Genomic DNA, 27,155 nt, shown 5'->3' with positions numbered 1-27,155 from the left:
TCTGTTAGCTAAATAAATGTATCTACCTAAACTTCAGTCCGTTTTGCAATGTAATGCCTACGTACTCTGGTCTTTGTAGATGGCCATTTCAAGTAAAGTGCAGAACGTTTGTGTCTAGCTGCTGTGATTTCAATTTGGTTACTAATATAAAAGATTGCAAGGGTACTGAAAAATTGATTGAATGACAAATTAAGAAAGATATAAATATTTTTGTATTTTTAAAGTACATACACTGTAACTTACCTATTTGTGTGTCGTCTCCCCGGCTGGACTCTGTCTTTCAAGGGCAGGGAGCAAGGCTTATTTATCTTTGTATCTAGAACTTAGTTTAGTGGCTGTTTCATGGTAGGACACAATAAATGTTGCATTACTATGGGTGCAAACATTGGGATACTTTTTATATTTACAAGAACTTTTACGTGTGATATCTGGACTTTGCTCAGGTGAAGATGTAACCTGGGGTAGGGAAAGGGATTCTGAGAGTATGAAATAATACTCCTGTAATGAAAGCCAGGTTAAACATTGAAGGCAAAATTATTTTCTTTCTTTACGCTTAGTTTCCCTGTTCTCTGACCTGGAAGTAATAGAATTTTTAGTTAAATAAGCTCAGATGGCCTCCTGATTTCCATTGTGAAAAGAAGAGAGGGATAAATTTGAAAACATGCTTTGAATAGTTTAGATGCCTGAAAAGTACAGTCAGAACTGTACTGGTACTTTATAGCCACAGTACTAGCTATGAAGAGAAGAAAAAGGTATGGGGTCTGAGGGTTCCAGCAAACATTGAAGTTTACCAAGATCAGCAGATGCCTGAGCCTCTTACTATTTAGCCTGCATGTGCTGGTGTTTGTTTCAGCTTCTGAATGAAGTGAGAAAGAGGGTGCCCTGCTCCCTGTCGGGGGGCAGCCTTTGCCATGGCATAGGGGCTCTAAGGACCTCTGAATGACGCCCAGGCTCAGCACTCACGTGTAGACTGACTGGATTTACACCATTGACGCTGCGCCACATGCAGCCAGCGTGCACTGTCAGAGTATACTTTTGAAGGGAAGGATAAGGAGCCACTGGGAGAAGGCGAATCACACAGTAAAAGTCACCATGTCGATTTAATGTATCTACTTAGCTTTAAAACAGAAGTGTGGTCTTTGTGCCTTCCCCTTTAAAATGGAAGAATAAAAATTTCAACAAGTAGAACAAATGATAAAAATATAGAATCTGAGAGGTATTTATCTATGTGCCTTATGCCTGAATCTCTTTGCATTGAAGTGATGCATTTTCTTAGTGATGTGGCATAAAGAAACATAAAGCCATCTCATTCTCACTTCTACTTTTCTACCCAAAGAAAGGCAGGCATAAAAACTTTCTACTTCATGAAGTTTGCCAGTTCCCTGCACTTATTTTTATGTCAGTTACCTTTGTTAATGTGTAGGGTTTTGTGGGTTTTTGTTTTGTTTTGGTGCTCTGATCTAAAGGGCAGATTTTATAGGCAGTATATGTATTAAAATTTAATTTTTAAAACTAGAAGTCATTTTATTAAAATTACAAATTTTATAACCATAGTTCTTGTTTAGGGTTTCAAGTTTAGCTTGCAAATCTTACTGTTTCCATAAGTCTAGCATCTTTCAGCAAGCATTTTTAAGGGACTTTGAAAAATGTTTCATTAATTTGAATAATGTTAATTAAATATTTCCAATGATTTTAAACTACGGTTCTGCATTTTATATCTTAGATAATTTTAAGTGCTTCAGATACCTCCCTGAAATTCTAAATAGTTTTTTATAACTCTGATAGATTAAATTTATAAACAGTAAAGCTATCATTATCTTAGATGTTCCAAAGCTATGCATAAACTTAATAAGGTTTCAATTTAAAACCACAAGTCTAAAGCACTTAATTATATATTGCAAATTGAAGTTTCAAGGCTATCATTCTAATATGCTTTTAAACATTACAAGCATATACAATTTCAAAATGCACAGATTTCCTTCCTAACAAAAAAGATCAGTACTATGACTTTGACTCTCTTTTACTTTTCTTTATTTAACTCTAAATTTTCCAAAGGTTAAAATATATACACCCACAGAAGGAAGACCAGTCCTGTCCCAGTTAATTAAAATGTTTGCTGGGTTGTTCACTGGATTCCTCTCATGGGCCCAGCTGGAATTCACTGAACCCTATATTGTAGTCATTATGCACAGCTTTTAGAAGGAAAACAAGGCATGGCCTTTACGGGCGGGCACACAGCCCACATAGCCTAATGCCTCAGTCTGTTGATGGGAAATGGCAGGACCTATTCAGGCTCATCACTGCATTGGAGTTCTCATCTCTTTGACTCTTCAAATAGATGAACATTTTTTTCCATTTATCTTTAAAGACATGTGAACTTGATGAGATCTTGCTATTCTTTTATATTCTTGGAATGCTCAGAATGAAAAGGATCCTTAAGGTGATCTCCAGTTTTGTTTTCGATTATTCACATGGTTTATCTGACTTGCCGTTACAATCTATGAGGCCAGTCTACTGACATCCTCTAGGTGTATATATTGTAACTTTCATATTATTGTTCTTCATTATCATGACATATCTGAATATGTATTTTTTCCTCTTCGAATTCACTGCATACATGTGTATCAGTTAAAAGAAACATTGTAAAAGATAAATGGGGCTGCTGTTTTTTCTTTTATTTCTGCTTCATTTTTCCTTCATAGGGGTTGCTTTTTGAGCACAGGCAAGGAGTCATTTGCCCCTTCTTCACTTTTTATAAGTTACCTGTCCTAGAACCTCTTTACATGATTCATTTCTTAGTTCTGCGGTGCTGCTGCCTCCTTCCGTAAGCCAGGTCAGCGTGGGCTGGAGAGAAAATTACCATCATCGCCTTTCTAGGCAATAATATGCATACAGCTGTACACATCAAGTTGGTTTTTACCCTTTGGTCAGAAAGATAAAGCATCACATTTTCATTTTTTAGAAAAAATATTTTGGGAGGTAGTTGCAGCAAATACTTCCAAAGATGAAAAGTTGTTTGGTTTCTGTAACAGAGGTCTCCATTTCCCTTAACCACAGCCCTACCTATAAGGATGCTTTGGCAAAGAATTCACCAGGACTTTGCCTGAAGATCTGTTATTTTGTAAGGTAATGTTTCTTTATGTATTTCAAGACTTTGTGGAGCAAGGTGAAATGAAAGGTGAAGCAAGGGACTTTCCCTGCCTTTCCTGACCTCTATAGAACACACTTGGACAGATGGAAAAGGGTAGTCCTTCATAACAGTGAATTCTCTCTGGTGTGCTTGAGCTTAATTATTTTATACCAACCTTTTTTCAGTCTTTGGTATCAAATGACATAAAGGAGGGAATACAGAAATAATTAAAGGTCTGTTATTTTCTTTATTTTTACTCTTAATTATACAAGTAATATAGCTCATTATAGAACATTTTTTAAATTGTAGAAAAGAATATAACTATAAATGATCAGTCATATCCAGTTACCTATTTTGGTGTATTTCCTTTGTCTTGTTTTCATGTCAATTTTTTTGAGATGAAAATATATATACGGTTGTATATCCTCTAGTTTTCACTTAACTTTATAGCATGAGAATCTTCTCTAGTCATTAAAGACTTTTTGTAAACATTGTTTTTAATGGCCATGTAGTATTCGAATATGATAAAGCATAACCTATGAATAGATTGCCTCATTTTGGACATTTGGTTTATCTATAGTTCTCTCCTTTATAATTATCTCCGACCCACATGATTGTGCCTGAATCTTTGTCATGGCTCCTTTGATTATGCTATGCCTTATCCTACCACAGCATTTGTGTGGAGGGACAGAAGATTTTCAGTGGATGGGTTTTCTTCCTTCCCTGCTCCCACCCCAGCTCCTTCAATATACTAATAGATGAATCAGACTTTGTCTTTTTCTGAGTTCTCTTTGTGGCAGTAAATTCCTTTTGGAACCCAACAAATTGTGAGTCCTTGGTATCAGTTTTGGATTGTGTTTTTTAACCCCCTCCTTGTAGGTATTGGATAACAGAATTCTGGGTCATGTTTAAAATGGACGCCCGCTTGACAGACACTATGGAGGAGTTTCAGGAACTGGTGAAAGCTAAGGGTGAGGAGTTACACTGCCGCCTGATTGACACAACTCAAATGTGAGTGTCAAGGTCTTGACTCATCTTTCGAAACCACCTCCCTCCTGTAATAGGCACCTCCAGTTGCTTGCTAGGCTTCTGACCCCCAGCGGTGACTGCTGCTCTCTTTCTTCACTCTGAGAAGCCCCTCAAATACACAGGTTCAAACTGCCTCACCAAAGTGAAGGCTTGGCATTTAACAGAAAAGCAGAGAGGCCTCATGGTCATAAAGCAGTAGGTGACTTATATCCAGGAGCAGAAAAAGTAAGTCCCAGTCAAAAAGAAATCAGGTAGCAAGATATGGACTAAAATTAATCCAGATAATGAAAAACTGAAAGTGCAAATGACTGAACCCACGCTTGATGCCAGGAGGCACCCCTGAACTTGTAAATGGGGACAGGACTAAAAAATGTATTCAGGAAAAGGCTTATAACATATATGGATGTCTATGAAAGACACTTAGACTTCCAGAGCTGGATGGGATTCCAGGAATGTTTTAAATTATTCCTTGGAATTCTTATTTATAAGACTGACCCATTCTGGGAAAATGAGTGCCTTTCCTAATTAGGGGGAGGGGAATGTACGCTTTGTATGACAGGGTTTTCACAGTGTGGCTGCTTTATTTTGAAATAGTACAAATCCCTAAGAAATAGAATTCTAGAACTGATATATATTCTAGAGATCATTTCATCCAACATCCTGATTTTTCGGACTGGGAAATTGAGGCTCAGCAAGAATGTGACTCATCTAGGGTCCAGCTAGTTAAGCTAGTGACAGAGCAGCAGCTAGCCTCTGAGGTCCTGTCCATGATGCACTATAGCCACGTAGAAATTATTTCAAGATTACATTCCAGAGCCCCAAATAAGTCTGTTTATCAGTTTAGATTCTCTGTACTTCTCTGCTTAAAATTACACAACTTGAAAGATAAGAGATTATTCAAAGTAATAGTTTCTTCATTTTAAAGATGAAATTAGAGCCCAGGGCAATTCTCAACCCCAGCTCTCCTTGTCCCAATATTTCCAGCTGACTTTTCTTGACCAAAATTTTCCACATTATATTCTGTAGGAGTTATTAGTCTGTGGGATATTACTTGGCCAGATATAATTGAGGAATAATGACTTAAACTTTCCTTTTGCAGTGCTTTTCAGAGTGTGTAATATGCTCACTGGCCAAAGAGGCTACAGAATTTATAGCACTTCCCAAGCTCATTGACCACAGAACCCTTTTATCAAGAGACAAGGTTCCCAGGAATACCAGTTTGGAAAAGACAGGCAACCTGCTGTCTTTCAAAATGGGGCCGCTTCCCTTTGCTTGTTTAGTGAAGGAAACTGAATAAGAAATGCATGGGTTGATTACAAAAAAATAATGGGGGCAGGGCACACTCTTGGGTCAGCTAGGCTTCATTGGTCATTTCAGTAGCTGAGGACATTTGAGGAAAATGACACAACTCTGCCAAGAGTGACCATATGTTTCTACACGTGATTCCCTCCCTTTATGACATCTTCTTGCTGTGGTTCTTTGAGCTCTCTTTCTGGCATGAAAACTGTCTCACTGCCTTGGGATTTCGAACCAGATAGAGAGTCCCTATCATTCACACAAGAATGAAGGAACACACAAGCAGAATGGAGGGAGCAGACATACCAGAGGATACACAAAGGAGCCAGGACCAAAGGCAAGGAAACTGACCGATACCTGAGACTCCTTCCTTCCCATTGCCTTAAAGTAAACTTATTTATCCTGTACCCAACTGCACACTTAAAAGGCTCACTGAAAACCAGCAAGACCTCCTGGTTGCTGCCGTGGAAAAAAAACTGATTTGGAGAAACTCTGTGAATGCAGTTTTGGCCAAGGAAAGTTAGCTAATGGTGTTTTGTATATTCTTGTGAGAAATGTTAATGGATTTACTTGCAAAAAGCGATTTATTCCTTTTCCCTGTCTTCTCCCTTTCACATTTGCCCACAAAAGCAATGCCCGTGACTGGTCCAGGAAACTTACTCAAAGGATAAAATCAAATACCAGCAAGAAACGGAAAGTCTCCCTGCTCTTTGACCATCTGGAACCAGAAGAGCTATCTGAGCACCTCACCTACCTTGAGTTCAAGTCCTTCCGAAGGATATCGGTATGTATGCAAGGGGCAGGAGAAAAATCTTCCCTGGGATATTTCTGAAAATAAGATGAGAATTCAACAGCCCATCCACTTCATAACCTTAGAGGCCCCCTCAAATAGTGGCAGGCTTTCCTGCCAGACATCATAGAGTCTGAAAAAATCAGTACCATCTGAATTCCTTTGGTTGTGACTCCTGTGTTTCTCCCATCTCTCTTCTTCCATGCCCCCACCCCATACCATCCCACCACTCACTCAAGTTACCATACTGTGGGCACACATCTCACACACACACACACACACACTCTCTCTCTCTGTCTCTCTCATTCTACCCTCATACCCCTGATAATCATTAGGCTTCAATAACTCTTTTTTAAATCTTCCTCAAAAAAAAAAAAAAAAAAAAAGGGGGTCGGGGGGCGGGGAGAGGATATGTCCTTTCAGAGTTTGAATTCATTCTGGGGTAAGCTTTGAATGGCTCTGGGAAATCCCAAAATAGATTCTACTGGCCTAGCCCAGAACATACCTAAATCCTTGAAGTGGTGCTGGCCCAGAAGTCACTGTGATTCTAGGGATAAGCTGTGCTGACCCAAAACCTTTCAACTGGGGCAACTAAGCAGAGTCAAAGGGAGAGAGATTTCAGTTGATCATCAGGAACAGAAAGAGTACACAGGTTCATCCTTTCTTCACTGCAATCCATATGTGATCCCAAAGAATATTAGTTCTATACAAGAGAACTTGTCAACATGTCAGATGCCAACAGACCCTCACTGGCCAATGTGCTTTCCTGAGAAATGAAACCCTTATTCCACTTAGCCCCTACCCCTACCAACAGATACAGTCTTCACCTTCGTGCTAAAAATAGTGACCACCTAGTTGCTGGGTCCATTTATTAAAATGACCAGTATTTTCCTGGTGAGGGGATGGAGGCCCAGAGGGCTGACTGGAACAAAGTCGACACAGCTGATTACAGTCAGAGCTGGGGCTAGGACTACATGCCTCTCTCAGTCACTCAGCACCAATTTATTGAGCTCAGTTGTGTCTGGAAGGAGACCTGCAAATCAGGTTACAAAGGTTATTTTACATTTTCATTCATAATGTTGACATCCCTTCTGTTTTCACGCAGCTGTTTGGCCACTCAGCCAGGAAGCTCCCAGCTTCCATTTGGAAATAATTTCTCCAAGCATTAACTCACCATTCTCTGCACCCCTCAGTACCCCAGACCCAAACTGAAAGGCTCTGCCTGGGGAGTTCCCATTTGGCAGTGGCTCCCCGTCACGGGGAAGGACAGCAGTCAGAGCTGAGCCACTGAAAAAAGCCATTTATCACACAGGCAATCTGAGCTCTGCAGGGGTCAAACTGGCAGGCTGCTTGGTCAGGCCTGCAGGATGTCTGCTTGATGCCAATGCTCACATCAGTGGAGGCAGAAGTGAAAAATCCGTGCAGAATGAGGAATCCCAGCCAGTGTCCCCAGGGGTTGAACAGTGTTCTATTTGCAAGTGAAAACATCAGTTTCAACCTTCATTTCTTTTGAGTGGCTTGGTCCCTTCATAGAAGACTATCTCAGGGATTTTTTGTTTTTCCTGTACAGTGCTAAACAGTTTTACCAAACACAAGTTTTCTCTCCAACATGAGGTTGGAGGGAAATTTATCTGTGCTGTGAACTGAAAGGCATTTGATATCTTCTGTTTATTACAAAACTGTAGGGGTAGTGAGGATGTTACTGGGATAATTCTTTTAAAAAAACAAGTGGATTTACAGTTATATTTATAGTGGGGGGGTGTATTAAATGTATTCACTGGAATATATTAATTGAATGAATATATTCAAAATATATGCATTCAATGAGTTGTGGCTACTTTCTTTTAGAACCAGTAAGATGTTTGCTTTATATATCTCTCTTAAGGAGCGATTTTGGTCCTACTCATCGGTTTTCCACCCATCAGCAGCCATAGCACAGTAAAATGGGGCTCAGTTAATTTGCAGCTATTTTATTTGGGTTGTGAGTTCTCATCTATATATTTACTACTTAGGCAGAACTAAGGTGTACTGTAGTAATAAACCCCCACCCACCCACCTCCTATACAATCTCAGTGGCTTAATTAAGCAAAAGTTTATTTTTCACTCACACTGCATGTCTAACATGGGTCAGCAGAGGCTGATTAGAGTTCCCCAGGAACCCGGATGATGGAGGCTTCATCTTGCCAGGAATTTCCAAGATCTCTGCAGCAGTGGGAAGGCAACATGGCAGACCATTCACTGGCTCTTACATCTTTCCCTCCAAAGTTACATCGCTTCCACTCAACATTCTGCTGGCTGAACCATGTCATATTGTCACACCTTCTTTCAAAGGGAAGAGTTGGAAATAATTGGGGAAAAGCACCAAAGACTTCCATAGGAAAGTTGAAGAGAAACAGACTGTGCCTTCCTCTTGGTTATATGATTTGAGCAGAGGGATTCTTTGTGACAGGGACACAATAGCTACAAACATCACTTAGACTAGATCTTCAGGGACATTTCCAGTTTTACACATGCTGTTTCATTGCCAACTATAGTCAATGCTGTTGTCAAGTTGGGAAACCGTGGTCAGCAAACATATAGCTAACCAAATTTTAAGTACTCCATTTGCCTCTGCTCCAGTTGGTGAGTAGAAGGAAATACAAACAGGCTTGTATTAGCATGAAGTTCGTAACTACTCCATTAGCGCAACCTTACATATATGTAGCACTTTAAAAAGTTAAAGCTTTCACACGTTATCTTCTTTGATCTTCATAACAATTCTGTGTCCTAGATAGGGCAGATTTTATGATCACATTTTTAAGGCAAGAAAACAGCTGGGGAGAGAGAGATTTGTTTTTGTCAGGGGAATTACCTTTTATTCCCTTAACCTTAGCAGCGATACTGATCTTTATTCTGTAGTGTATTCTTTAGAATTTAGAATAGTCAGTAACAATATCTACTGAAATGCGGTATTTGGATTAACTAATGTGTCTACACATCCACTTATTCCTAATAACTTTCGATGTGGAGAAATCATGCTGTGGGTAGAATAAGAAAGATTTCCCTCCCATCATGCTTGTTGGCAAGTGGCCAAGATGCAGGAGAAGAGGGCCAGGAGCTCCTCTGTTCCATGGCAGTTCCCAGCCATCAACTGAGCAGACTGGACTTGTCCCTTAAATCTTCTGGAATACCAGAGTACAGTACTGATAGGTTTTTTTTGTTGTTGTTTTGTTTTTTCTTTTCCTGCAGTTCTCTGATTATCAGAATTACCTTGTAAATAGCTGTGTGAAGGAAAACCCCACCATGGAGCGATCTATTGCTCTGTGCAACGGCATCTCCCAGTGGGTACAACTGATGGTTCTCAGCCGCCCCACGCCGCAGCTCCGAGCAGAAGTCTTCATCAAGTTCATCCAGGTGGCTCAGGTGAATAACTGGTTTAAGACTTTTGGCTTGGGCTATAAGGTAAACATTCTATCCCCTTTTCCTCCAGCTTAGTCTATTAATTAGAGCTGTTTTTTCCCTCCTGAACCATGGCGAGGGGGTGGAGAGGTTTGTGTGCCTTCAACCAGATCTAGATACGGTGACTTGTCTCTTCTTCCATACAAGGACAGTGTGGAGGGGAGGGGGCCATACAGGCCATATCAGGGGTCAGGATCCAGTTTTAGATCTGTTTAGACCTTTAACATTTTTCAAAAGATGCTTACCAGCCTACTTATTTTCCCGAGTCTGGCCCACATGGCAAAGGAAAGGGCAATTCTAAGATTTACTGGAGCTGGACCAGCCTGGATTATCTTAGGTCTTTAAGCCCATGCAGTGCTGAATGGCTGCATTTTATGTTTGAGGGGCATTTTATAAGAGGAAAACAAGTACTATGAACCTATATTTGAAGTTCCCCAGAGATTCTAGCTTCTCTGTCCCAGTTAACTGTCCCATATAGGCACTGGCATTGCACGGGAAAATAAGACAAAGTCCTTACCCTCAAAATAAAAGTCTGGTAAATTTGGAATAAATAAAAGATTACACTTAATAATATCTTTCTCCAACTCTGGATGGTCTAGACCAGTGTTTCTCAAAGTCAACAGCTCTGACTTTGGATCACCTGCTCTGATATTAACTAAAGGTATATTAAAATTACAGATCTCCAAGCCTAACCCCAGATCCAGGCAATCAGAATGTCTGGGTTAGGTCCAGAAACCATTGTGTTAAACAAATACTTCAGGTGATTCTAAGAAAGCACTGATCTAGAAGGTGGTCCACAGATTAGCAACAACAAAAGGAGAGAGATGTAATGCCTCCCAGATTTGGAATCCACCAGTCTGAATAAAGCAGAAGGGGAGACATGGACAGGAAACTGCAATGCCTCATAACTAGTCTTCAACCAGTGTAAGGGAGACTCACGGCACAGAGACAAGAGGCAGCCTCTAAGCTCCCCATGTAACTGACATGTACAGTGACTCTGCTGTCATCTGTCTTCTGTGTCACAGAAGCTCCACCAACTACAGAACTTCAATACACTGATGGCTGTGATAGGTGGGCTGTGTCACAGCTCAATCTCGAGGCTCAAGGAGACAAGTTCGCATGTCCCACATGAAATCAATAAGGTCAGTGCTATTGTCTTCTCTGGGGCCCTTAGCAGCATTCTCAAGATGTGTGCCAACATTTTCTCCTTGGTGGGCAGCCCAGAGAGCATTTCCAAACCACACCATCCCTTGTCAACTAGGCTAAGTGGCAGGGAGGCAAACCTTAAGGAAATCCATAGGATGGAGAAGTCACATTTTTTTTAGAGTAACTGTGATTTTGTCTGGCCTCAGACAATGTCACTGCAAACATTCCTGCTGGACCAGTTGAAACAATGTGCCTCTTCCCATGTTCATAGGCCACGGAATATTCAGTTACCATCTTTGACACTGATTCCCTCACTCCAGCTCCAGCTCCTTGCTCTAAAATGTGTTCTCAAAAGGAATTGTGGTTCTGTTGACCATAGGTCAGTTCGCACATTGAGTGTAGTTATATAGTGATACATTAAAAACTTAGCTATCCAGAACCCTTAAAGAATGACATTCTGGATAGTTGAATTTTACCAGATAATTGGATATGAGTTCTTCAGATACCATTTTGTAATACATAATGTTTTATTAATGAATATTTTTCTTAAATGTTCTGTACATTTTCCTACATTATTAGATTTTACAGAATATACTTTAATCTTTTATGACATAGGGCTGTTTTGCTTGTTTCTCTTTTTTATAGAAATAGGGTCTTGCTCTGTCATCCAGGCTGGAGCACAGGCTGGCATGATCATAGCTCACTGCAGTCTCAAACTCCTGGGCTCAAGCAATCATCCCACCTCAGCCTACCAAGTAGCTAGGACCATGGGTGCGCACCATTATGCCCAGCTATTTTTTAAAAATTTTATAGAGATAAGGGTCTCCCTGTGTTGCCCAGGCTGGTCTCCAACTCTTGGCCTCAAGCGATCCTCCCATCTCGGCCTCCTAAAGTATTGAATTACAGGCATAAGCCACTGAGTCCAGCTGGAGCTGTTGTTATAAACCACTGTAATATACCGAGGATATAAATGTATGGCGTGGGTTAGATAATGACTGCTCTTTGAGCACTTTCATGTAAGAGGACCTTACTATACTCAAGCCCCAGTCCTTCCAAACTGGCATGGAGAGGAACTCTCTTTTTAGGGAGAAATACCTGAGCTCATTACCCCATCTGTTTTTCCCAGGTGTTCAGCTCCCTTTTGGGGAGTCTTTTATTATCTCTGTTATCACAATGCTGGGCCTCTGGGGAGGCCCCCCACTTCCCAGTGGTCTGATCAAAAGGGCATCATCTTTAGTCACCTCTTCATTCCTTAACAGTTCTGCTGAAACCAGGTGGAACAGTTGAAAAGATTGCCCACATCTCAGAGGTGACAGAGAGAAACAGTCACAGAGATTAAGAAGCCTTCGTGTCATTTAGCTTGTAAGAGAGTGCTTGCTCCTCTTCAGCTTGGGGTCCCCCACAGCAATGCTTCCTGTCGGTAGCTACTTGACCCTCAGGGTGGTCTGCATAGTGAATTAGTAAGTCCAGGGTTGAAGCAAAAGTCCCCAAGTTGTTGATTTCACCTTCGGAGGGGAATAAAAATATCTCTATCATTTTTGCTGTTACACTCTTATCTTGTGAGCCCCTTCCATGCCTAGGGCTCACCTGCACCGTTGGTAGAGGTTTATGAGGAAGAAGGTCTCTTGCCATCTCCCAGTGATTTGAAAGGGTCTGACTCCAAGAACTCCAAGTTCTTCATTGTGGAGAAATGGTATTTTGTAGGCCACAATTTTATTAAGTTTGGGCACAGTGTCTAAAAGGGTTACAGTAGTCCCCCTTATCTGAGGTTCTGTCTTCTGTAGTTTCAGTTATCTGAGGTCAACTGCAGTCCAAAAAAAATTTAATGGAAAATCCCAGAAATAATTAATAAGTTTTATTTTATTATTTATTGATTGATTGAGACAGTCTCACTCTGTCACCCAGGCTGGAGTGCAGTGGCTCAATCTCAGTTCACTGCAATCTCCGCCTCCCAGGTTCAAGTAATCCTCCTGCCTCAGGCTCCCAAGTAGCTGGGACTACAGGCGTGCGCCACCATGCCGGGCTAATTTTGTATTTTTAGTAGAGACGGGGTTTCACCATGTTAGCCAGGCTGGTCTTGAACTTCAGACCTCAGGTGATCCGTCCACCTCGGTCTCCCAAAGTGCTGGGATTACAGGCATGAACCACCACGTCTGGCCAATTCATAAGTTTTAAAATGCATGCTGTGCTAAGTAGCATGATGAAATCTTAAGCCATCCCATTCCATCCTTTCTGGGACTCCTTCATATCAGTCACTAAGTAGCCATCTTGGTCTTCAGATTGACTGTCATGGTATTGCAGTGCTTGTGTTCAAGTAACTCTCACTTTGTTTAATAATGGCCTCACAGTGCAAGAGTAATGATGTTGGCGATTTGGATATGCCAAAAAGCAGCCCTAAAATGTTTCCTCTAAGTTCTTTACTTAATAAGGAAGGAAAAAAAATCATATGCTGAGGTTGCTAAGATCTAAGAAGGAATTTCATCTATAAAATTGTGAAAAAGGAAAGAAGTTCATTCTAGTTTATCTTTTGCACTTCATACTGCAAAAAGTTATGGCCACAGTGCATGATGGGAATGGCATTACATTTGTGGGTGGGAAACATGAACAGAAATGTGTTCCACTTGACAGCAATCGGGTTTGTTACTACGCAGTTTCAGGCATCAATTAGGCGTCTTGGACTGTATCCCCCTAAGGATAAGAGAGGACTCCTTATGTTGTATGATAACATGATTGGCAGACAGTCACTTCATGTCTTTGCTTCTGAGAAAGCTGGTTATCACTCATGGGGAATGGATTCTGTGAACTGCTTGCTGACTTGAATGACATGTGATTGAAAAGAAAACCAGATCCGGCTGCTCCCTTTCTGTGCTGGTGAGCAGCCGTTCCCACTTCCAGGGTTGAAGCAGGGTGTAACCTCTGATGTCCTCTCTCCTGTCCTTTGCTCAGAATTGATCTAGTCTATTCAGTCTTTTTAGTTCAAGGTTTTAGTCTGTGAATGGAATGTCACTTGCTTTCTAGTCACAGGCCCATTCTGAGAATCTTGAAAGGCCCACCGAGCACCTCATAGAGAATAACACAATAGACTACTGAAGCTCCACTCTTAAAATACATGCTTTTCCCCATGCCAGCAACATAGTCAGCATTTCCTGACATCACATTTCAACTGTTAATCAATGCAGTGTCTCTGGAAGCATTCAGAAGACACCAAGGAAGGGAATCACATGGTTTGGGGACAGGAGTTAGAGGGATAGTGTTCACTATATATTCTTGTATCTTTTTAATTTTTGTGTCAGGGCCTTGTTTTTGAAAAGAAGGAAATTTTAACATAAAAATGATAAAACCCCCATATATAATGTTTAAGTTACATAATAGATTCAAGCATGTCTTGTGTTTGTAAATATATTCTGTGATATTTGACATAGCCGAGGTTTTAATTGGAGAGTCATAATCTGTACCTTTTACATGAATTAACCCCTGCTCAACAAATTCTGGATGGGGTGAGATCATGGCAGGGGATGCAAATATGCAAGGTCGTCATTATAGACAATACACACTGCCTAGCGGGTACCTGTGATTGGTCTGTTCTGCTTTGTAGGTTCTCGGTGAGATGACTGAGCTGCTGTCCTCCTCCAGAAACTATGACAATTACCGGCGAGCCTATGGAGAGTGCACTGACTTCAAGATCCCCATTTTGGGTGTGCATCTCAAGGACCTCATCTCCCTGTATGAAGCCATGCCTGACTATCTGGAGGACGGGAAAGTGAACGTCCACAAGTTACTGGCCCTGTACAATCATATCAGTGAATTGGTCCAGCTGCAAGAGGTGGCCCCACCCTTAGAGGCTAACAAGGACTTGGTACACTTGCTGACGGTGAGGTTCACACTGGAGGACAATTACTAAGCACTTTCTATGTGCCAGGTGCCATTCTATACACCTTACCAAATATTCGCTGTTAGTCCTCATAAAGGCTCTATGAAGCAGATACTATTATTATCTCCAACATATAGACAGGGATACTAAAGCACAAAGATATACCTTGCCAGGAGACCACACATTATTAAGCAGCAGAGCCTTGATTCAGACCCAGGTGGTGGGACTCTAGAGACTGTGCCCTTCAGACTTCTAGGACTGTTTCACTACCCCTACAAAAGCAGTCCTAAGCTCTCTGGGAGGAGCTGATGGCAAATCAGGATACAAGTCTTGGTAACAGATGGAGAGAATGAATGTGCTCTCATAAAAAGGGCAGGCAGTAATTAAAAAAAACAAACAAAAAACACCCAGGGTTATTATTTGGTTCCTGGCTTAGATCTTTGCTCTTGGAGATATTCAAGTGAAGATGAACACTTGTCAATGGTGTGGGAGACCAGGATTCGCATTTTGCGTATGGGGTGAGATCAGATGAACTCCCTTCCAGACCTGCAATTCTGTAGTTTACCAGCTGTGTGACTATGGACATATAACCCTCCAAGATTCCTCTCCTCAAAGGGATTAGTCTCTGGGATGACTTCTAACTTCTCTTCCAGTTCTAAAGTTATACAATTTTTAACCTGCTGTTTTTGGAGAGTAGAGTAATGATCATAACCTCTTTCTGCCTCACAGCAGCATTTTGATAGAACCCTGGGCTTCACATCAGCTGGTGTGTGATCCTAGCCCTTTGACTTATTAGCCAGGTGACCTTGGCAGGTCTGTGTCTCAGACGTCATTAGTAAAAACATGGAGTGAATCTTAACATTCTTTGGATTATAAATCTTGTGATGAAAGCTGTGAACCTTCTTCCCAGAAAAATGTACATAAGCCATATATTTTTAAATATGCATGTAATTTCAAGCTCTGAACTCCTTAAAGCCTATCCATAGACTCAAGGTTAAGAATAAGATTATTCCTAAGGACTTCTCTCCTAAAATTTTATAGTTCTAAGATACATGAAACTCATTAACTCTTTTTTTTTGGAGACAAGGTCTGGCTCTGTCACCTAGACTGGAGTGCAGTAGTGCAATCTCAGCTCACTGCAACCTCTATCTTCCAGGTCCAAGCCATCCTCCCACCTCAGCCTCCTGAGTAGCTGGGACCACGGGCACACGCCACCACGCCCGGTTAACTTTTGTATTTTTTGTAGAGACAGGGTTTTGCTATGTTGCCCAGGCTGGTCTCAACCTCCTGAGCTCAAGCAATCTACCTGCCTTGGCCTCCCAAAATGCTGGGAATACAGGCATGAGCCACCATGCACCCAGACTCATTAACTCTTAATAGCAATTAATATGTCTTACCATTTAAACTGGATTTTATTGCTGGACTCAAATTTAATAGTCTCAGACTATACACAGCATCCTTTCAGATCATCTGTCTGCTTTGAGAGAGAACAAGTGATGTATTAGTCATCTGTCCAGACAAAGCCTTTGGCCTAAGCTCTATATAGAGGCTTAGATTTAAATCATAGTTAAAAAGAGGGCATCCTGAGACATGTCCAAAATTTAAAAACATTTTAATGAGAATTAATGCTTGCCCTATTGCAATAGTAGGTGTTATACCTGTTTTGTGACTTTTTAAAACAAACTGTTTAGAAGCTAAAAGAGTAAACTACCGGCAAGGAAAATCCAAGAATGAACCATCAGCTGTGGGAGAGGCAAACAGCATCTTAGCAATGAACCCTGTTCTGCTTTGATCTGCAGTTATCCCTGGATCTTTACTACACTGAGGATGAAATCTATGAGCTTTCCTATGCCCGGGAACCAAGGAACCACAGAGCTCCAGTGAGTTTTTCATATTAAGACTCCACATGTAATAGGTGCTTTACAAGCTTCTCCTCGAGTTCATTCATCCTCAGGAGCAGACTTTCAGTTCAGTTTAATAAGTGTACTGTTTTTCTTAAGTGCTCAACCTTATGCTAGGAACAGAGAAAGCTTTTCAGCATATGTCTGAGGAATAGTTCCTGTCCATTAAAAAGCTGTGATATAGTTGAAGGGGTAAGCCTAATGTGTGACCAGTGAATAACTAGTGAACAGTAAATAACTATATCATCAGAATGCCAGGTGTGGTGGAGTCAGTGGTTTACAAAGTAGAGAAGGAAGATACTATTGTGCACCAGAGTGACATCCCCCCCATTAAGAAGAGTCCCCACATAAATTTCTTTTCTATGATTCATTGATGATAATGAGAGTAATATGCATACTAATCAGAAGCTAAATTTCTGAAGATTTCCAGGTTGGTAGGTAGAAAAGCCCCATTTTCCTGTAATGTTCTGGGTGAAAAGAACAGTCTGCTGAGTCTTTTGACCTCCTATGCTGAGAAGTCCTCAAAATAGTACACAGTCCTGGCACTGCCCGCAGTAGGAACTTCACAGGTTATCTGCCCTACCCTCCCACAGGCAAGTAAAATCACTTCAGTGTCTTGGGACGTTTCCAAACCCCAAAACAAGTGATACTCAAGGGAGGAGAGTTGCCCACACTTAAGAAATCCAGCTCATCTACTGGGGTGGCTAAATTGCACTCCTCCACACAGAAAGATCAAGTTCTAGCTTTCTATTGTAATGAAAGATTCCACTGAAAATATTTGGTAGATTCCATTTTCAGGTTAGAGGCATTTCAATGGAAAGGGTACATTCTGTTTTTTCAAAGAGATTTTAATTTGGGCCGGGTTTCAAATACAGTCATGTACCACATAATGACATTTTGGTCAGTGATAGACCTCATATATGACAGTGGCCCCTTAAGATTATAATGGAGCAGAAAAATTACTATTGCCTAGCGACAGAACAATTGTAACATTGTAGCACAACACATTACTCACTATGTCTGTGATTATACTGGTGTAAACAAACCTACTGAGCTGTAAAAAGTCTAGGTCATACACTTATGTACAGTACATAATACTTGATAATAAGTATTACTGGTTTATGCACTTACTATACAATACTTTTTATCATTATTTTAGAGTGCATTCCTTCTACTTAGAAAAGTTAACTGTAAAACAGCCTCAGGCAAGTCCTTCAGAAGGTGACAGCTCCATGCATGTTATTGCCCCTAAAGACCTTCCAATGGGACAAGATGTGGAGTGGAAGACAGTGATACTGATGATCTTGACTCTATATAGACATAGGCCAATGTGTGTAATTGTTTGTACCTTAGTTTATAACAAAGATTTAAAAAATTAAACATTTTTAAAATAGAAAAAAGTTTATAGAATATGGCTATAAAGGAAATAACTTGTACAGCTATACAATGTGTGCTTTAAGCTAAGTGTCATAACAAAAGAGTAAAAGTTAAAAAAATTAAAAGCTTTTACAGTAAAATAAGGTAATTTATCATTGAAGAAAAAACTTTAAGAAACTTAGTGTAGTCTAAGTGTACAGTGTTTATAAAGTATATAGGCGTATACAGTAATGTTAGGCCTCCACATTCACTCACCACTCACGACTTACCACAGTAATTTCTAATCTTGAAAGCTCTATTCATGGTTAAGTGCCCTATACAGGTGTACCATTAAAAAAAAATTTCTATACCATATTTTTACCTTTTCTATGTTTAGATATGTTAAGATACACAAATACCATTATTACAATTGCCTACAGTACTGAGTATAATAACCTGCTGTATAGGTATGTAGCCTAGGAGCAGTAGGCTATACCAAATAGCCTAGGTGTGTAGCAGGCTATACCATCTAGGTTTGTGTAAGTACACACTGTGGTGCTCACACAAGGACAAAATCACCTCATGACACATTTCTCAGAACATATCCCAGTCATTAAGTGATGCATGACTGTATTTAGAAAAGAGCCTGTCCAGGCTTCAGATGATTTTTCTTGTGCCTTCCTGCCTTTTAGCTAAGCTTTTCCTTCTTCACATTTCTACTGCGAAATGTGACTGGAGAATAGAGAGGAAACATAAATGATCCACTTTACTCTTTGTTGATAGCTCTGACAAAAGGTTTAATGTAGAGGGAATTGCAACTCAGGCAGATTGAGAATTTCAAATTATTTGTAGCTGCAGATAATGTATGTGAAGAGCACTCTGGAAACTGTAAGCACAATGCCTTGTTAGCCAAGATTATTAGTAGAGATTTCAATTGCCTGTGGGTTCTCTGCTCCTTGCCACTGAACATAATTGAAGATTGTCCATAAATGTAACTGACAGGTAGTGGGAAAAGAAAGAGCTATAGGTTATAATATTGCATTGTAGTCATGAGGATTTCTCTAAATATTTCATTTTAGCCACTAACACCTTCAAAGCCACCAGTAGTAGTGGACTGGGCTTCTGGAGTGTCTCCCAAACCTGATCCAAAGACCATTAGCAAACACGTCCAGAGGATGGTGGACGTAAGTACAGCTGTGTTCAGCACACAAAAACTAGGCATTGCCTGGCTCAGTTCTGTATGTGGGGTAAAGGGAGAGGAAAGCACAATGGTGGAAATGTAAAGGCACAAAACTTGAACCACTTCTTCTCTTACTGTGGCTTTCGAACAATTCAAAAGTTACATTTTGACAACACACACTGGAGTCATATGAAGTCAGTTGTGCCTCCTCTTCAAGACCTAGCAAAAGAGCATATGCTTAAAGGTTGTCAGTTGATTTAGGAGTACAGAAGTATTGGGATACATTTGAGTATAGTAAAGGGTAATAAGGTAAACCTAAAACTGAAAACCTTTGTACTGCTTGATTCAATTCTCTGTGCTAATTGCTGAGGAAGGGGTATATATTCTCATACTTCTGCATGTATCCTCGTGGACAACTCCCATGTAACAATAGAAAACTAAGAGCGTAACGGTGAGAAACAAGAGGATTAAGAGTGGGGACAGAGCACTTCCAACTGGGCTGTTTGTAGCAGCTTCTCAAAGAAGGTGCAACTGGAGCTGAGTGATGAAAAAAAGGGTAGAGTGAAAGGAGAACATCCCTCTGTGCAGTGAACTAGGAGTAGCCAGCGTGATAGTATAATTGACGTGCTAATGAATCAAAGTACATGGCCACCCCCCACATGCTGCTACCAGCAAAGGCCTGAGATGTGACCTGCTACATCTTTGCCACAGCTGAAGGAGCAGGTTTCCCTGTTCCTCTCGTTCAGGTTGTTAAAAGGCTTTTATCCAACTGCCCCAGCTCTTTGTCATTTGACTAAAAGGAAAGAAGACCGGTTTCTCTTTAGTAATCACCAAAAAAACTCCTTTTTCACAGTCTGTCTTCAAGAACTATGATCACGACCAGGATGGATACATTTCTCAGGAAGAATTTGAAAAGATTGCTGCGAGTTTTCCATTTTCCTTCTGTGTGATGGACAAAGACAGGTGAGGGTTTGTACTTAGGAATATGTGGTTATGAACCTACTGATGAGAATAGGTTTATAGGTATGTCACTAGAAGAATTTGAAAACTCAGATATGTTGTTGCTGTGATCACTTAAAGAACAGACCATGAAATATACATTCTTTCAAAAATATTCTGGGCCGGGCACAGTGGCTCATGCCTGTAATCCCAACACTTTGGGAGGCCGAGGTGGGCGGATCACCTAAGCTCAGGAATTCGAGACCAACCTGGCCAACATGGTGAAACCCTGTCTCTACTAAAAATACAAAAATTAGCCAGGTGTGGTGGTGGGCGCCTGTAATCCCAGCTACTCGGGAGGCTGAGGCAGGAGAATTGTTTGAACCCAGGAGGCAGAGGTTGCAGTGAGCCGAGATCATGCCACTGCACTCCAGCCTGGGCCACAAGAGCGAAAACCCGTCTCAAAAAAAAAAAAACCAAAAACTGAATTGAACATTCCATAAATCTGCCACTTTATAAATAGTCAACTATAAATAAGAAAAAGTTTAGTCTTCCTTCTTGCTTTGTCATTACAGATTTTGGGAAACAACTAATACTTATTCATACTTTGCATATTTACTTTTCTCAAGGTTAAATAAATTCTATCTTGGTTCTCTATAGGAAACTAATTGTATGGTTAGTGGGTTCCAGTTAGGTACTGTCTAACGTCAGAAACTGTAGCATAAGACATTTCCCTCCCTATACACATGTACATGTTACATTGTTTCTTTTTCAAGTCTTATAGATAGTGGTCAAGTTAGTTAGGGAAACCTAGTTTAGCCAAAGGACACCTCTGTGGAAATGAGTAATGCTGCCTTACCTACTTACCACATGTCATCTTGTATCCTTATTAAGAGTAGGGCCCATGGAAGTAATCTTGAGGTAGCACATACCATATTACCACTGAGGATAAAAAGAAAGGTGAGTCTCTAAGGCTAGAAGCCCCCCTTGCTACCTGCCTCCATGCCCCTTATACTCACCTCCTTGCCTTGGTCATTTGCCGGCAGGGAAGGCCTCATCAGCAGGGATGAGATCACAGCCTACTTCATGCGAGCCAGCTCAATCTATTCCAAGCTGGGCCTGGGCTTTCCTCACAACTTCCAAGAGACCACCTACCTGAAGCCCACTTTTTGTGACAACTGTGCTGGATTTGTAAGTTGTTCTTAGGGTGCTCCAGGGTCGAATTTGGGGGAAGAGTGTGGGATACTTTAAGACAGGCACAGACCTCACAATCCTTATAAACCCATCCCAGCTTGGAGCCCAAACAGACACCTAGAATAACCTAGAGCCCAAGTGTGTGGTTTTTACCTGCACTCATCATCTCTCACTTCTTCCTGTTTTTTCTTTTCTATTGCAATGAGGCCTTAGATAAATGGCACCAGAAATGCTGAATTAGGGATATACTTTTAAAGTATAATATTCATGTGCTGTTTCAAGTGTTCTAACAAAGACATATGAGATACCTTCTGTCTTTAGGAGATAACCTGGGCTATGCCCCTCCTCCGTTCCACTCCTGACCAATAGTTTCCCCCTAAACTCAGGTCCTGATGCAAGGCTCTATATCCTTCTCAGTTTGGAGTCCTGAGGAACCTGTTTGCCCGATGATTCATCCATTTCTCGAGAATGTCTGGGTCATAAGGCTGCTAGTGAGGGCCAGGTGTGGTGGCTCATGCCTGTAATCCCAGCACTTTGGGAGGCCAAGGCGGGCGGATCACTTGAGGCCCGGAGTTCGAGACCAGCCCACCTAACATGGTGAAAACCCGTCTCTACTAAAAATACAAAAAAATTTAGCCAGGTGTGGTGGAACATGCCTGGTAGTCCCAGCTACTTGGGAAACTGAGACAGGAGAATTGCTTGAACCCAGAAGGTGGAGGTTGCAGTGAGCCAAGATCGCACCACTGCACTCCAGCCTGGGCAATTGGGCAAGACTCTCAAAAAAAACAAAACAAAAAAACCCTGCTTCTTGAGAAACTTTGATCAGCATAAACTCTTCTCATGGATTTAAGGTCAGAAGGGAAAAGACATGAGAGATAAATGAGGTTTCCTTCCCACTTGAGCTAGAGAGTAGAATGAAGGAAAATAAAGGAATGTCACCTTGTAGCCTCACACCAGATGGATGAATGACATGTGGTGCATTCTGTCTCTTGTTTCATAGCTCTGGGGAGTGATCAAACAAGGATATCGATGTAAAGGTAAGACTCAATATTGTTGACTGTTTTTCCTGGTGTTATCAGTCCATTCTCACGCTGCTATAGAGAACTGCCTGAGACTGGGTAACTTATAAAGGAAAGAGGTTTAATTGACTCACAGTTCCACAGGGCTGGTGAGGCTAAGGAAACTTAACAATCATGGCAGAAGGGGAAGCAAACACATCCTTCTTCACATGGTGGCAGGAAGAAGAAGTGCTGAGCAAAAGGGGGAAAAGCCCTTATGAAGCCATCAGATCTCATGAGCAGTCGCTCACTATCATGAGAACATGAGGGTAACCGCCCCCATGATTCAGTTACCTCCCATCGGGTCCCTCACATGACACATGGGGATTATGGGCACTACAAGGTGAGGTTTGGAAGGGGACACAGAGCTAAACCGTATCAGCTGGTCTTAGAGTCCCATCTCTAAAACATTTTTTACCCATAGTAGTTGTCCATTTAGTCCACAACTTCTCAGCAGAGTTCAGAGTCTCATCCCCAAAGTGGCTTCCCTCGGACACCCCCGGTGAATGACCGCCACACCGAAGAGAGAAATGCCTGGTTGCGCAGTTAGGCATTTTCCCTTTATAAAATCCTCTTTCTGTCGTGGTTGGCCTAGAACGGGGTAGCACTTAGGAGACGGTGCTCTCATATAGTCATGGAAGGGTGGGTCCCCAGTGAAAAAGATAGAATCTCTTCTGCAACAGAAGATAAATGATTACTAAAGGCCCTTGTCAGCTTTCCTTTATCACTCAGGACATAACTGTCCTTCCTTGTGACTAGGAGAATTCAGGAGGGAAAGAGAGGAAACTTTTACTGCAAGAAAGAAAGACAGACCTAACAGCTGAGCGTTTCTGGAGGGTCTCCCTAGAGTAGGCATAATGTGTGGGATACCAGGACACCATCTCTTCCCTCCAAGATATCAGGATACTGCTTCTGATGCTGAGACTCACTGATAAGGGCTACATCAAGAGTGTGAGCTCTGGGCTTCACCAAGTGAGAAGAATACTAGCTTCATTAGGAATGTTAAGTGTCTTAGCTCCAGAAGATAGAATAGACATGTGTGACAAGAAAGCACTGCATGAATTTGGTTGTGAGACACACTGGGGAAGAGAGAAAAGTGAAAGACTTCTTGACCCAGGATGTGTTGTCCACAGACTGCGGGATGAACTGCCACAAACAATGCAAAGATCTGGTTGTGTTTGAGTGCAAGAAGCGAGCCAAGAACCCAGTAGCTCCCACAGAGAACAACACTTCTGTGGGGCCAGTGTCCAACCTTTGCTCATTGGGAGCCAAAGATCTGCTCCATGGTAAGTAGGCACTGGGAACATTCATCTTGGAAAGTGAAGTAGGAAGGGAAAAGTTTTAGAGAAGGAAAGATTACCTCATGACTCTATGTTTGAGTTTAAATGTAACCTCAGCAGCTAGGCCAGGGCTGACCCCTCCCACAGTTTTGGATTTTAGCTCCATGCCTATGTCTTAGACTTAAGGTGTGAGAATAGCAGAGTCCTAGTTAGGCATAAAAATCAGCAGGTACTTATTGAGCACCTACACCAAGCACAGATACTGATTTCTGGCCAAGATAGTGCCTTAAGTTAACAGTTAACTATCCCACCCTATCCCCAGCTCGAAACCCAAAACAGTGACTAGGGAGAATATGTATGTACATGCATATGTATGTGTGTGTGTGTGTATAATGTAAATTAACATATATAGTATATAAATAACATTAAAAGGCATAGTGCATTCAAAAACAAAGACACACATCTCAAGGTTACACATGTACTAGAAACACACTGCAAGGAGTAGATGCTAAAGCTACTGGTCTGCTTGGCTGCATGTCTAGAAGCAGGTAGAGGCAGCTGCAAATTTGATTTCTGCATAGTAGCAGAGACCACCTATGCATGAAAGGTGACCAGAACCAGACTTACTGCTTAAAATTGAGAAGGAAAAATCCAATGCTTAAAAAACTGACTGTCACTTAGCAGCAGGAAGCAGACTTAGCCACAGACAGACTTCTACTAGCTGAGTGACTGTCTATGATAGCCCCAATTTTTCTCCAGGAGAGGAACCCCAAGCCATTAATTTAAGACCAGGTCCTAGTCTGAGGAACCCTGAGGAGCCAGGTAGCAGGTAATTGTCAAAATTCTAGAAACAGAAGGCTAAATGTAGAAAGGAAGGGCGGGAGGCAAAACTCCCACTCAAGTGGAGCTTGCAGATTAAAATTCCAAATCATACAACGAAAATCCTAGGACTAAGACAAAACATTCAACATTCAAGAAATAAACTAGCAAATTTACTTATGTTAAAATGCAAACAACGGTACAATAAGGAAATGACTTTAAGTATGTTTGAGATGCGCCAGATCTAAAGTGCAAAGAAGCAGAACAGACTGTCTCTGTCTTCATGGAGTAGTTCTAGTTAGGGGGAAGATAATATACAAATACAGAGCAGTTTAGAAACAATGCAAGAGTATATGCTAAGAGCCAAATAGGTTGCAGTGACAGCAAATGACAGGAGGACACAGCAGAGAGATCGCTGTACTGGGGCTGTTGGGACTTTATGGAGAAGGTGGGATTTCAGCTAAGTCTTGAAGGAAGGGTGGAATTAAGTTATGGGAGGAGGACAGCGCACATTCCAGACAGGATGTACGGTAGGAGCAAAAGGCCAAGGGCAGAACAGCTTTAGTACTATTGAGATAGTGGGGAAAAAACAAAAAGGTGTTAAGGCGGTTTAGGTAAGAGATGAAGTGGAAAAATGAGACAGTCTAGAGAGTCTTAAATGACAGGTGCCTGTCTATATGATAAAATGAGGAGCTGTTTAAAAAAGTAACATGAAGGGCTTGTTGGGGAGGGTTGGGGCACAAGGCTTCATAGTGCTGTACTAGGCCCTGATCTCTGGGCTGGCTGGTTAGCCAGCATATCAAAACACTGATCACCTTGACTAACTGAAGAACATATAGGTCTTCAGCAAAAATCCAATGCTTATTAGGTTAGTGCCAGTTTAATATAAGAAGCCATGTGACTTCTAAGTAGAACCAAAAAAGGAAATAAGAAATGAGTTTATTTATATAAAGCACTTAAAATCGGGCTTAACACGTATGTACCATATGTTAATATCATTATTCTTTTGAAATAAGCTCCCTAAAGTGGTAAGGCCACTATCGTTACAACAGATGCCTAGAGAAAAAGTCCATATAGTATACATTCTGCATTTGAAGCACTTCTAATGTTCAGTGGTAAATATCAACATGCATTTATTGATCAATTAAGATCAAAGCTTAAGTGCTTCACTTCCATGTAAGAAATGAACATTCCTTTTTATCACATCAGCCAAGTAAAAATTTTCTGCTGTCTTCCTAAATCCTTCCCCTTACTATCTATCTAAACACAGGCTGACTTCAAACTTTTGGGATGTTTTGTTCTTAGGGAGTAAAAATCCTCTTAGGGTCTTTTCTAGGAAAGAATATGCTAATCAATTAAGGATTTGATGTTCAACTTTTAATAGAAATCACAAACACCATTGTGAAAAATAGGCCTGTACCCTGTATTTCATTCATGCACTCTGTATTTTCAGAGTTACACATAACCTTAGGGCACCACAATTCTGTCACATAAAATGCAGATTTTCAAGTGGAAAAGACAGCAGAGAACAGCCTGAATCTGAGGACTCAAAAAGGAATCCCTGAAGGGGCTGTTGTTAGAGATTTCTCCTCTCCAGGCCATCTCTCCTCTTTCTCCAAACCCTGCCCCACACTGGTAAGATAAGTACTTTTCAGGAAGTAGACCAATAGGTAGGATAAACATACATGTATCATGGGCAACAAAATGAAAATTACTATATTATTATAAAGTTGCTAAAAGTCAAGGTCTATTTATAATGGCAAAAATGACTATTGGATATCATCCATTCTTAGTTGTTTCCATCTCATCTGGGATGGTTTCTGCTTATCAAATCAAAATTTCCAGTGATTTCTTTTAGCCCATTACTATCTTTCTCAATCTCATCAACTTTCACTTTCTTGAAACTGTAACTCTCCTAATTTCTGTTAATACTGTGGTCTCTCAGGACTCTTTCTGCAATTTTAAGGGCTTTCTGTTGCTTTTTGTTCTTATTGCTTTCTTCCTTTTGCTCCTCAAAGTGTATAGTGCCTGAATTTCTGTCCCAAGCTCCCTGTATGTCTAGGAATTCAACCTAAATAATGGAGGGGATTATATTCATAATTTGACAATTTAGGTTGGTAAAAAGAATATATAACTGTATTACAGAAAAGTTGGAAAATGGAGATATAAAAAATAATCACCCATAATACTCCTTCAAAAAAGACAATGTAATTATTTTAGGGTGACCATAACAATTTAAATATTTGAGCACTTAAATAACTATGTAATTACAATTTTGAGCTTTATTGGATAAATATTAAATGTTAATTTAAATTATGTTCTCTTTGGCAAGAATTAAACTAAGATCTTTGTAAGATTTCTAGTTTTACAACTGGTTGATTCTGATCAAATACTAATTAGAAAACTTTTGTTGTTTTTTAAAGCCATCTTGACTATACTAATCCAATGTCTTCAAAGTCAGACTATCCAATGTTTTAATCACTGCTGAGTCTTTCCAAAAAGTAAATTGAGATGATCTGCAGTTTATCTTAAAGCCTATCTGTCACCCACCTCAAATACATCTGCTCTTACTCTACTTTTCCAGGAAATTACTCCTTATGGCTAACATTACTAGGCTGGATCCTGGGTAGTGGGTCTTAGTTAAAGAAAACCAGAGTAACTTACCTTTTTCCTCTCAGTATCAAACAAGGGCAATACATTTTAAGGTACATTTCCACAAAGCTAAAAC

General features: G+C 40.8%; 1 protein-coding gene across 4 annotated transcripts in view; it reads left to right on the top strand.

Annotated features, from left to right (window-relative positions):
- The window catches only part of RASGRP1 (RAS guanyl releasing protein 1), a 79,438-nt gene that overhangs the window by 42,029 nt on the left and 10,254 nt on the right, over positions 1–27,155 (top strand). For 3 of the 4 annotated variants that reach the window (XM_054450646.2, XM_054450647.2, XM_054450649.2), the window contains exons 4-15: positions 3,064–3,126; positions 4,010–4,141; positions 6,086–6,239; positions 9,474–9,647; positions 10,709–10,825; positions 14,425–14,700; positions 16,500–16,580; positions 19,037–19,141; positions 19,991–20,100; positions 21,123–21,267; positions 22,271–22,307; positions 23,462–23,614. In XM_054450646.2, coding sequence (XP_054306621.1) covers positions 3,064–3,126; positions 4,010–4,141; positions 6,086–6,239; positions 9,474–9,647; positions 10,709–10,825; positions 14,425–14,700; positions 16,500–16,580; positions 19,037–19,141; positions 19,991–20,100; positions 21,123–21,267; positions 22,271–22,307; positions 23,462–23,614 — 1,547 coding nt within the window. Of the gene's footprint in view, positions 1–3,057; positions 3,127–4,009; positions 4,142–6,085; positions 6,240–9,473; positions 9,648–10,708; positions 10,826–14,424; positions 14,701–16,499; positions 16,581–19,036; positions 19,142–19,990; positions 20,101–21,122; positions 21,268–22,270; positions 22,308–23,461; positions 23,615–27,155 lie in introns of all 4 variants that reach the window. The other variant, XM_054450648.2, reaches the window with a different exon arrangement.

Source organism: Pongo pygmaeus, chromosome 16 (assembly GCF_028885625.2).
Source record: "Pongo pygmaeus isolate AG05252 chromosome 16, NHGRI_mPonPyg2-v2.0_pri, whole genome shotgun sequence".
Classification (NCBI taxonomy): domain Eukaryota; kingdom Metazoa; phylum Chordata; class Mammalia; order Primates; family Hominidae; genus Pongo; species Pongo pygmaeus.
Note: the sequence above shows the minus strand (reverse complement) of the source record. Positions and strands in the feature narration are given on the sequence as shown.